General features: G+C 40.2%; 1 protein-coding gene across 1 annotated transcript in view; it reads right to left on the bottom strand.

Moving 5' to 3' along the window:
* Positions 1-440: 440 nt before the first annotated feature.
* Positions 441-12,880, bottom strand: part of ADAMTS2 (ADAM metallopeptidase with thrombospondin type 1 motif 2) — a 322,378-nt gene continuing 309,938 nt past the window's right edge. Inside the window, exon 22 of the mRNA XM_048490772.1 lies at positions 441-2,698. Coding sequence (XP_048346729.1) covers positions 2,235-2,698 — 464 coding nt within the window. The 3' untranslated portion in view covers positions 441-2,234. The remainder of the gene's footprint in view (positions 2,699-12,880) is intronic.

Raw genomic sequence — 12,880 nt, 5'->3', positions numbered from 1 at the left:
AAGGGAAAAGTAGCATTATGTGCCACAAACTGAATTGCTTCAGTGAACCACCACGGAAGCCTTTTGGCCCGTTCTTGGTGAAAGCCTGCATCCTCTACACCTCCTGAGGGCAAGATCAGTCTCAACAACCTTACCGTTACAGCAGAGCTTTCATTTCTGATGAGAAAAGGCAGCACCGATTTAAGGAAAAGTAAACAAAAGCAGTAAACTATCTTTACAGTCCATGAGACCCCTGAACCATTAACCATGCCATTATCCAAAATCTGTGACTGTGCTCCTTATGCATCTAGTTAAAATTGTAGGCATTCCTAAGAATCATTTTAATTCATAACTGTTTTCATATAGTTGGCTCAAGTTTTAGTTTTGTTGACTAATATGGGTGGTCTAAAACGTTATGCAGATGTTTGAAAGTCTGGAGGCATAAAGGGCTGATCAAAAAGTTGGAATCACAACTGCGTTTACTAGGAAGACCCAGCGAAATTAATTGTGAGAAAAGCATTTGCCTTTGAACAAAATAAACAGCAACAAACTGTGATGAAGCTGACATCTACCCTGCTAAGATCTAAGCAGATCCAGTGCAGTGTATTCATATATCTTTATAGATGTATACACAATGACAGGTGTTTGCTTCTGCTACAGTAGAGCTGTTCTAATGAACTGTTGATAATAGAAGTTGTCCATCACCACAATGAAATAACAATGCACTGTAGAAATGTACTAAAGAAGCATTTTCTTCACAAAAGCACCAACTGAAAAAGGGAAATCCAGTCATTTAAAATAATTAGAATGTGTTTTAAATGATTTGGGGAAACGATCTAAAATGTTAACAGTTGGTAAATGCACGGCAAGCATTTAAGACTACAGAATACTTGTATCTTAAAACAAATTCAAATGACATTTGGGAATGATTTGGCCAATATAGGTTTGAGCCTAAGACTCTGAATATTCATGATTACACCAAGTGCTTTGTTAGAATGCCTTATCTTATGAGAATAGGCAGGTACTATGGAATAACTAGGAAGTGCTATTTCAGAGGGAAGTACTAAATTTTAGCATGTGGCTAGTTTATTTGAAGTTGATAGCACCTGATAAATTCATTAAGGAATGTTAAGGCTGTGTTGGTCCTTAAGTGTGAGGGGGAAAAAGCAGATATGGTGAGTGACACCTTTCCCTGGAGCAACCTCCAGGGCTTCCTTCTGCAAGAGATGATAATATTAAAGGCTAACATAACCACTTACCTACTTCTGAAGTGATTTACATGAGGAACGTGTTGAGTCTAAATTATATATTTTTTTATCTTGCAGCAATATTCTTTGTTTGTCCCCTGAGTATGGGATTAGCACCACTTAATACAATGGAAAAGGGAGACCTGATTGGCATACTAGATCCAAGCACATTAACTCTAAAGTAAGGAAATAAGCAGACAAAATGCTGATCAGAGCTTTCTGTTTTTTAAAGGCCAATGGTGGTGTGAAAGAAGGGATTTAATGCTTCCACACCCACCCAGTTTTGCCGATCAAACCCCCATCCTCTGCATGGCTATTAGCCCTGGGAAGATAAAATGACAGGCAAATACTGGGTGCTGTCTTCAGGGCTAGTAATGGCTTAAGGTGGTGGCAATTTCAACTGGTGAAATCATCTGGTGCCCCCACCCCTGCAATCTCAGTCTGAACTGGGGTCCTAACAAGCACCACTGGCCTTTTAAAAACACCAGGAGGATCTGATCGTCTGCTCAAGCCCTTATGATCCACAGAATTTAACTAGACATTTTAAAATAAGGATGAAAAAAAACTTTCCAAAAGGTGAGGTTTTATAGGTTGCAGCAGATGCTTCCAAACATCGTTGAAGATTTTGGATCAAACTATTAGTACTTCTGACTGTATCTCAGTAACATTCCTTTGGATTCTAGCACACACTGAAGGTGCATAAGAGCTCATAAAAATCGAGAACCCTGCAGACCACAGTTAGAGAGGATCATTCTTGTGGGTGCAGTGAAGCAAATGGAGATATTGCACTAGTTTTTGTGGCAACCTCTGACCCTAGCCATATTATAACATTTATATTAACCTGAATTAAATAACCTTAAATTTCCATTTGTTGTAGGCTATAGCATGTGGAATGTCTGCCATAACACCACTATTATTAGCTAGTCTTTTTGTTGACATGGGCATTACTGAGGTGCTGGTAACATCTCTATAAGAGAGAAATATGTGTGTGTGTGTTATATTTTTATTTTAGTGTAATTTCCTGAGCAGCTCTCTTTTCCTTTTCTCAGCAATCAGTTCCTGAATTCTCTGGTTCTTTGTCCTTTCATAAGGTGGCCTCTTCCTCAGGATGATGTTGTGCTGTGGTACTTCGTTTTCCAGTCCATGGATTTTATATGGAACGTCCACTGCATTAACGTCTGGCTGATCTTCAGTAGCATTGGAACTGGTGATGTTTATCTTGGAAACAACTGAAGGACCTGAAGAAGGGTGTGGTTTGTGAACTTCAACATGTGTCATACTTGTGGGAGGAAAGCTCTCTTCGATATCATTCATCTTACTATGATTAGTTTCTGTTGTATTATAATTTCCTGTGGTGTTACTATATGCATTACAAGACTTGCAACACAGTTTATTGTAACTGGGTATTGCACAGTATCGGGAGAGAACTTCCATGCGACAAAACATCGACTTGTCTCCTTGGCAACGTTGTTCTGGAAGAAAAAACAACAGAATAATGGGTATGCTGTAAACAAGTGACAGAATTAACCACACCTTGGTTTAGAACAGTGGTTCTCAACCTTCCAATTGCTGCGACCCTTTAATACAGTTCCTCCTGTTGTGGTGACCCCCAACCCTAACATTTATCCATTTTACAGATGGAGAACACTGATGCAGAGAGTTTTAGGCAACCCCTGTGAAAGGATCATTTGACCCCCAAAGGGGTCCCGACCCCCAGGTTGAGAACCACTAGTTTAGAAGCTCTTACAACATACTTAATATATCTAAACTGAAGCGCTCTCAAATTCTTACTAATCAAAATCTCCAATTTAAATGTTATATAATGACCAAATTTTCATGAGATAGACATGGTAAAGACTAAAACACTCAACTGTATTCCCAAATGGATTCAAGGCCTTCATAGCCTCAAACTGATATCTCATGGTTTCAGTGTAGATGGCAACTGGACTTCAAGTGATCCTTAAAACATGTGAGAACCATTCATTACATGAATTGTCCTGATTCCATGGAGAATTTCCATTCAAATATGGCACACTTCTATCAAAAGTGACCATGACTGTGGAAACTTCAGAGAGCTCACATGGTTTATATAGTGACTGTTATAGATTATAGCAATGTGGGACCTGACAATGTATGGAAGTATTTCCAGCATCTTTTCACATGGAAGCTGTAACTTCAAAATGTTGGCCTGAATGGTCACCTCAAATTCATCCAGTTGAAAATGGACTCCTGATCATTAATGCTGAGGAATTCTAAAGCAACCAGATACTGACCCCATTCGCTTTAACCAGGACGTGCAATGGAGGTTAATTTTAATCTATTGTAGAATAAGTGCTTAATTTCTGAAACAGAAAAAATGCTGTATGCAAAAATCTACCATGACCATAATTCTAACAAAAATATTTGTTATATTACCCAAACCTAATTTGTTTGTTTAGACATACCTTTGAGTTGATGCACTGTGTGTGCTCCTATTATCAGGATGTTGTGAACTTTAGGGTTGCAAGTATGAAGGATCTTAAATTAGCCCATCATCATATCATTTTTATGCCTGATTTCTTTTGTTAAAAAACCTATGCATATTCTTTATTGCTGCATGTTTTGTCCTCTAAAAACAAAGTTAATATCACTCCCTAAAAAGTACAGTTAATATTACTCCCAATAACAGGAAATTATTAAGTGTAAAAGCAATTTTTAAACCTGTGAATTTCAATCTGTGGGAGGTGAAGTATTGTAGAGTCATGTGTCTACACTTCAAAAAAAAAAAGTTCAAACTCTTATTTGAATTCATCAAAGGAAACCCTCCCTGAGTGAAGCTTTATTCAATACAGATAAAGTCAGTTGTGTTTTCTATTGTCTTCAGTGCATTGAAGTTCAAATCCATAGAAACTGACTTGATATGATACTGGCCATAATCCGAATGAGTAAATTGGAATTAAATACTTATGTAGCTAAGGAAGTGAAATAATGCAATGAAATGAAATCATTATAGCAGTTTGTGGTTTTAGGAGCAGGGGAAGAAGCAAGGGCCAAGGAGAACAAAAAAAAGAGCAGATAACTATGACTGGAGAAAAGAACAGGCTGCAGCTTTTACTTAACAAAACCATAAGAGCATTGGTGTGGCACGTGGCAGGGATCCAGCACCGGCCAACCTGCCTGTCAGCCAATGGCACCAGCCATCCACACTGCCCCCTTGTCAGGGGAGAAACGTGAGATAGCAAGCACCAGGAACTTGCATGGGTGAAAGGCATTGCATGGTTCCTTTGTCACTTGGTGGTGAGAGCCAGCCAACAGCTCCTGAGGCCTATCCTGCTCTTCACTGTTGCCCTGGAACAGAGGGGGATCCTTCTCCTTTGCTTTCTTCCTGCCTGCTGGCTGCCCAAACACTAGGTTTTTACACATTCTCAGTTTCCTCACACCTGTTTCTTCAGGATTTTTTTCTTCAGTTCTGCATGTGTTTTGCTCTCTCTAATGGTCAATTTGATATAACACCAATTTTCATCAAGCAAAAAGCTGCTGATTTAAACTGCAGGGAGAAACTCTTCATTTAAAGCTGAGTGATATCAAATCGACCATCAGAGGGAGGAAAACATGTGCAAAACTGAACTTCCCCACCACCGAAGAAAAAAGAAGTTAGATGCAAGTAAATTGAGTATGTGTAAAAAGCCCACTCTCAAGTAAGTTTGAGACTATCACAAATTATTGTAGAAAATGTACATTTAAAAGTCATATAAAGTAAAAATAAAAAACACAAAAGTGGGATGGAAGAGCTTTGATTCAGAAACAGCTAGAGCTAAATTTTTGGCATGAAAATTCTTTCTTTCAGAGGATGTTTGACCTGTGCATGCCCAAGGAGGAAAAACTGTGTCTTCTTGTTTAGTTCTTTCCAATAAAAAGTAATGCCACAAGAAGATAAAATAATTTATTCTTGAGAAGGAAGGTGGGTCATGCGAATGCACAGATTACCACTCAAAGAACATCAATAATAGGTAAGCAACCTGTTTTCTTTCTTCATGGTCCCTGTACATCACACAGATGGAAAAAGACCAGAAAGCTGACCTAACAGGAATATACAGATGCCCTTAAGAAAAGAGAACTTTGAGTATTGCCCTGTCAAAGGATATGCCAACTCTGGCTGTGTCATCTAGGCTTCATGAAGATGGAAGGAAAATGTGGGCCCAGATGGGTGTTCTGTTCTGTCCAAATTCAAGAAGATTCCAAATAGTACAATTTTATTTGCTGACTAAATAAAGTTACTACCGTTAAAGAAGTAAAAGAAGCATATTTCTTCAATAGGAAAGTGTTACATATATTTCAATTGGAACGATCAGTAAAACAAAGTTCTTGGGCATTATCCCGAAAAAAACCCTTTGCTTGTTTTACTGTGGCGTCAAAATTTCTGGAAATTTTACATCTGCACTCAGGTCACCAGTAGCCTGGAATTGGAATGTCCAGTTGTAAGTACCATGATAGCATAAATAGTTATTGGAAAGTGAAGGCTCTTAAAAATTATTCTACCATGTCTTGAACAAATATGAAATAGCTCCTATAGGTCATGAGGAAGAGAAAACCATTAAATGATCCTTGAGAGGTGAGTACCCAAAGGTGAACAACATATTCTAGTATGTAAGCCACTGAACATGTAGATGGATTCTATTCCTGCACTCAAGCAAAGATGTGAAAGCAATTCCTGTTGCACTCTGGTGAATACTTTCTTAGCATTCAGAGATATCTTACCGAAGGCATCTTAACAGTAATGCTGTAAAACATACCACAGCTGGCAAGTAGAATTCTCTACCCATGCCATCCAATTTTCTATGCCCTTTATCTGTAGGATAGGGTGTCTGTCTCCCCTTGCCCAGAGAGGAATCCACCACAATAGAATTTGAAGGAGGATGAACAAAGGAAAGTTACCCCATTCTTTGCATAGGCTGTCCAGTTTGTATAATGCGGGAAGAATGAAAAAAGAGAGATTTCTCCCAGGAGTCCTTTGCTACCTGAACAATGCAGGGAGTGTCAACAGTATCTGTATATTGGCATCTCTGAGACCAATTATAGGATCCTGAAGTTCTGGGGACTGCTTCTTCTGTCTCCAACCCCAAAGAAGTAAGGATAAACTACAGTGCATACATCTGCAAATGTTCCATGAGACAATCTTGGTGTCAGTCGTTGATGGGCTAGGAGAAGTGTCCAAAGCTTTGTCTGGCTTGTAAGTGTCCACATTTTGTCATCTTCCTCCTTCAAATGAGAAGAAGAAGCTGAGGTGCCTAGCAGGTTCCTAGTAGGTGTTAAGTCTAGTGCAGGCAGTTGGATAAATGGTGACTATTTGGACATTTGGGTTTTCTTGACAGGTTTAGCAGGTATCTGATGCTGTGCAACAGATGTAGATAGAATAGTGTGTACTTGTTTTTGGACCTAGGGAAGTATTGTTGGTTCATAATGACAAATGAGTGTCACAGGTAGCAAGTGAGAGACCACAGCCCATGTGACTGTGAGTCAGTATGGCTGAACAGGCAATGAAATGTAGCATGACTGGTGATGCCGAAAGCTTACAAATGTACACTGAAAACCATTTCTGTAATTGAATACTGATCCCAGCCTCTGTGGCAACAGTCGTTCTGTTTCTTGAAGTAAGTAGTATAAGCAAGAGGAGATAACTGATCCTGTATAACTCGATCAGATGATACCAAGACTGATAATGTTAGCTTCAGAAATCTAGTGACGAACGCTTGGAACAAAACAGCATTTTCTGAATGGTATTGGGATCAATCCCTAGGAGATTACAGTGGTGGTCGAGCAGGGAGCAGCAGTTGGAGAATTTGGTCTCCGGACCAGTTTAATGTCAGTTAGATGTCTGTGGACTGAACAACATTAGAATCAGGAATCATATGTGTGATAGGTTTAAATGATGTTGAAACTGTGTCTGCTGAAATACATAGGCAAACATACACCCCCCAGACTAAGACTGCAAATGGAGGAGCAGGTCTTTATTCATCTAACTTGGACTGATGTTGTTCTTGGGTTGCTCCTTTCTCACTGCCAGCAGAGATCAGGCCTGATGTTTTTGCCTCTGTAGCTTGGTCTGTTGCAGATCAAGGAAATTGGTATTCAAGGCTCTAACATCAAAAGGCAGCATGAATACTGAGCAGATGGACTTCTATGTAATCAATACAGATTCACTGAACTGTGCCTCAGAAGCTGAAAAGTCTTCCCCCACCCATCAGTTTCAGTACCTTTAATGCAGGGGTAGGGAACCTGCGGCTCTCCAGATGTTCAGGAACTACAATTCCCATCAGCCCCTACCAGCATGGCCAATTGGCCATGCTGACAGAGGCTGATGGGAATTGTAGTTCCTGAACATCTGGAGAGCTGCAGGTTCCCTACCCCTGCTTTAATGCCATTCATTCAATTTTACATAAACAAAATTAGATTAAAAGCACATAATAAAATAAAAACATCTAAAATCCAGCCTATACAAGGTCTAGTTGATTCTCTTTGCTAAGAAAATGCTACTGACATGGTGAACTGTGAGTCTTGGTCACTTAGCAGAAGTTGAGTCAGCCTGGAATTGCTCAGATGGTTCTTCCCTTTGGAGTTCAATAAACAAAGAAGGGGTTTTCAAAAATGCTTAAATGAAGAGCATTCCAAAATGATGTGGGAAACTGAGTCCGCGGTATTAGCTCCACATAGACAGAGTCGCTCATTTGAGGGGATCCCTGCAAATCTTCCCAACAAGACCTTGGAGGGAAAGACATTCAACCTCACTAGCAAGAAAGCTCTTCGAAGTGGTGATGAGTCCAGCGTATTGGAAATAAGAGGATGCTTGTTTATAGATCATATGAATACCAAAAATTTGTGGCAAACGTACTCTAGGTCTGGTTAGCAAAAGAGCTTGCTTCTCAACATCTTCCAGTCTGGTTTAATTACATGGAAACCCTCCCCCCACCCCTCCCTGCAAGTGCCTCAAGACCAGAAGAGCAGTTGCACCTTGCCTATTCAGAAAGTTTTAGGCAGTGGATGTGAGTTTTAACTGTGCCTTGTTCTTTGAACCACGGGAGATACTGAACATAGCAGTTTGGAGGAAAGTTGTCATTGACTGATAACCAACATTAAAAAAAAAATTCTTATCTGCCACGGCACCAAAAGACACTAGAAAGGATGGGGAAAAAATGGAGCAGCAAAAAAGGGAAAGGAAAAAAACCACTGTTCTTTTCTGAGTAACCATTTTTTTCTGAGTAAAAATATATTGGTTCACATCAAAGCAATCTCTGAAGAGTGTTCCTAAATGTTACCACTGCCATGGCTGGTGAAATAGAACTGATTGGAAGCCTATAGCTTCTCTCCCTTGGGCATGGGTGGTCAAGAAAATGCCTCCAAGAGGAGAGGATTTTCATATCTTAAACTAGCTAGCTTCAGAAATTTTCAAATTAAAGATCTGGGAAGAAACTAAGCTTACCACTGGCAGACACTATGAAGAAACAAATTGTACATCCAAAATTCATGTAAAGCAAAAGAAGGTGTAAAAGTAGGGTGGACATTTTTATTTAGGTGAGATATGAATCATCTGAGGATATTTTTGTATGCTGCATACTCCAGGTATAAGTGCAAATGAAGGTAAATATTCATTTTCCAGATAATTCATTTCCCATTTGCAAACTAATACTGCAGTCCCATAGAATGCATTTCTTCCCCAGAAGGTGGGCGTATGTTGTTGTTCTTGTGTTCATTTGTATACTTATAATATGGACGTGCATAATCATGCTCTCAAAATGTAATTTTGGGGAAGGTCATTAAAACAGCACATGTGTACACATACTGACGTTAACTGTCTGGAAGCAAGGGCTACGAGGCAAGGGCTACAAAAGTGATAGAAGCTAGCATAAAAGATTGGCTCACCTGGCTGCATGCCTCATTGGGAGATACACTGCTCATTGGGATATATTGCTCTGTATACAGCTATTGGTTAGTTAATGGTCGATTCCCCAAGGTCAATTAATTGCGTGATACTCATACGAAATATTCAGGTTTGAGCAAGAACTCCCCACTGCTTGAGCGACGAAAAGGGATTTATCCTGTTTCTGGCACTTTCTCCCCCTTATCCCACGTCCCGGCAGAACCTGCTTGCAAGTATGACTTTTTCTCTTAGCATGCTTTCAATCTAGTTTCGTGGGGAGAAACGGGGGTCCAATCTGTGCTTGAAATACCTGCCATGGAGCAAGACGCAAGTCTAGCAACCAATCAGCTCTTGGCGCTGAGTGATGCGCGCAGAGCCTCTTCTGGCTTTCGATTTCGCTGTTGGTCTCAGCGAGAGAAGTTAGCATAACGAAAAACCGCTTAAACGATTAACCGTTCACCTTTCCAAATGAGCAAAAACCCGCTTCACGCCTAAACGCTTAAACGTTCATCCTTGCAAATGAGCGAACCTCAGGTTAGCAAGTCGCAGGGAAAAATTTCCCATCCCAAAAACGTCCCACCCCAACACGGCATGTCAGCCAATCAGGAGAGACCTGCAAAGGAGATTGCGTGGTAGTGGGGATTGCTATATTTCTGGGATCCAAGATAGGCCTACATGTCTTCGCTGAATACATGCTGCTGTGGGGAGGTTGAAACCTCGATGAAAAGGTGTGGTTTCTTTACAAACTTGGTTTGATCTAGACAGAATTTCCCCGTGGGGAATCGACCAAAGTTTCAGATTCTCAGAAAGGAAATTAATCCATGTGCTGGCAGCCTTGAAATACTAAAATGACCATGCATGCTTACTCTTGAAAGATTGCTCAATTCACAGTGCATTAAGGCTGCAACTTGTGTTTGTCTTAGTGATATACTTGGTTATTTTACTCAGAAAATGAGCCTCAGGACCCAATAATTATGCCTTGCTATGCCACTGAATGAGAGTAGCTGTACACTTATGTAATATTTATGCTTGCTGTGGGCCTATAGCAGCAAGTAGGGGAGGTGTAGAAGTTACTCCTGGGTTAAAGTAGCTGCAAAGATGAGGAGAAAGTGACTTGCAGCACCTTCCACTGATGGATTGCTGGATCCAAAACTTTGTTTCCCACACATTTGCAAAGCTTCTAGGGAAGGATGCAAGAGTAACACTGCAGGACTATTAGAACAGCATTACAGACAAAGCAACATAAGTGTCAGCCTCGGAGACACATTGCAACACATAACACAGCCTACTCAATTTCAGAAGCATTCAAAGGATTTTACAAAGGATACATGATAGCTTCACACATCCTCTCCTTAAACAAAACAGGTGTGTGTTTAATTGGCAAACATATCAGTTTAGCTAATCTTTTTGAAAATTCTGAACTGATTTATCAGCCTGTAAAAAAGTTTCCTTATATTAGTTCCTTTATGCATTGGAGCAGGGGAAATAGAAAGGTGCTTATTTGGTTATCTGGAATGTGTGTTAACTAGTCTATTATAAGATCAAAGTCCTGTTAGATCAAACTCAGTAGAAGACAACAATCTGTAAAATTTACTAAAGCTAAAATTTCTTCCTTATGTTTATTAAAATGTGATAGCATAAGAGAGTTATGACATATATTTTATATGTATTTTTAAAACTCATCATTATGCTAGGATAATTTTTGACTATTCAGTATAGAAATCAATTGAGGCGTCTTTAGAAAAATGCCTTACTTCCTGGCAGAACTCCCCAAAATGTAGGTTTTACTCTAAGATTCCCAAGAGGAAAATGAATTACTACCATACAACTATGTCCTATGTGGAAATGATACATAAAAATAAATTTCCTTGATGTTTTATAGCAGGGATCTTGGTCATGCTGGCAGGGGCTGGTGGGAATTGTAGTCCATGAACATCTGGAGGGCCATAGTTTGAAGACCCCTGTTTTATAGAGACAGTTCCAGAGAGGTAGCCATGTTAGTCTCTTGCAACAACATAGTGACTCTTGGGGGTACCATAAATAATGGCACTAGATTCAACTAGGATGTAATTGCAACAGGGGGCAGGGCACATGGTGAGCTCTGGAGCAGGGAGCATGTGTGCTCTGGGCCGGCTGGGCGGCTGAGCCACAACCGGCTCTGATCGTGTGATGCACACGAGTCGGAAAGGGTGGAGCACGCTCCCTATATATTAGGCAGCATGCGGTTGTGCCGACCTCTTTTAACGCCTGGAGCAAAACTGACCCACCCGCCCTCCCTAATTTTAAAGGGTTGGGGGGGGGCTGCTTTATTTGTCACAGCCCTGGCGATTTGGGCAGAGGAGCACATCCTTGTGGGGAGGCCGAGCTTGCGCGATGGATGTACTCGCGATTGGGGGCCTCCTTAAGAGGCTTGGGGTGGGGTAGGCTCATGGCGCAGGCTTCTGGAATTTGAGCCTGACACCCCAGCAGTTAGGGGGCACAAAGGACGGGTGCCCTGGTGACCCTATACCTCTCAGTCCTCCCCGATAGGGATTGGGGTTATTGCCAGGGTCAGCCAGGGGTGCTGACCGGCTGCTGATCGGATGTGTTCCTCTTGATGGCCCAGCTTGTGCCTTAAGGATGTTTTAATAAAGAGGGCTGTGGCCCATTTTAATTCCAAAGACGTGTCCTGTGATTATTCACCAAAAAAAGCATCTGCACATCTGGATGCAAAGACTGACAGACTTATTATGGCAGAAGCTTTCATGGGAAAAAGCCCACTTGCATCTGACAAAGTCTTTAACATGCTGCAAGACACTTTGGTGATTCTCCTAAACCGTGCAACTCACACTTGTCAGGATAAAATGCACGTCACCTTCCTGAAGCAAAACTGCCACAGCTGCTGAACTTTCATCCCGTTTTATTTTTTTTCAGTAAGCACAACAGACTGTATGTCTCCAACTCAGCAGTAAGAAAAAAATAGTCATTTGCACAGTCACTTTGGTACACATTTCAACTGGCCTCATAAAAAATATTGAAAAGCAAACTGAATTGGCACATCTTTAATATATTATGTTAAATACATACAAAACACTAATAAAATATCCCTGATAAACCAAAGTGCATATAGACCTAGTGCACAATGCCCAGGTACCTTATTGCACCATTCTCTATAGCCACCCATCTCTTGAACATCATTTAATAGTTGTCTAGGTAAAGGTAAGTAACAGTCATGAATAAATTTATAACAGTTAAACACCAATTATTTTACATAACAGTATTCAGTGCCAGATAACATGTCTTTGTCTTTTGACATTGCATGTAAATTTACTCACATGTTGCAGGAAATAATCATAGTAACAGCAAAATTTAAATATGTGATCACATGATAATGACAATTTTGATGTGCTACATTAGAAAGACCAATACAGCTATCTTCCTGAAGTATATGATTTTGTTGAGGAAGGTAGCAACCAATTCATTTTGGTATTTGGGGACTGCCATTTTAGAAACTGATATACAACAATACGTTTTTTGATATTGTAATAGGGTTTCATGAACCATTAGTTATAGCTCTTGAAGTGGTAATGCCAGTTAAGACTGACAAAATTTGACATTGGACCTTTTTTGTAATTTGGCAATAACCTTTTGGTAATGTTGTTCCTAGAGCCCTTCGGGGACAGGGCGGGATATAAATCCAAAATAAATAAATAATGCAAACATTCTTCAGTGTTTCATCATTCAAGTAAAAATGCTGTACATGAAGATTAATTCATAGTAC

The sequence above is a fragment of the Sphaerodactylus townsendi genome, linkage group LG03 (genome assembly GCF_021028975.2).
Source record: "Sphaerodactylus townsendi isolate TG3544 linkage group LG03, MPM_Stown_v2.3, whole genome shotgun sequence".
In the NCBI taxonomy this organism is placed as follows: Eukaryota; Metazoa; Chordata; class Lepidosauria; order Squamata; family Sphaerodactylidae; genus Sphaerodactylus; species Sphaerodactylus townsendi.
The sequence above is the reverse complement of the archived record's forward strand: the minus strand, read 5'-3'. Positions and strand labels throughout refer to the sequence as shown.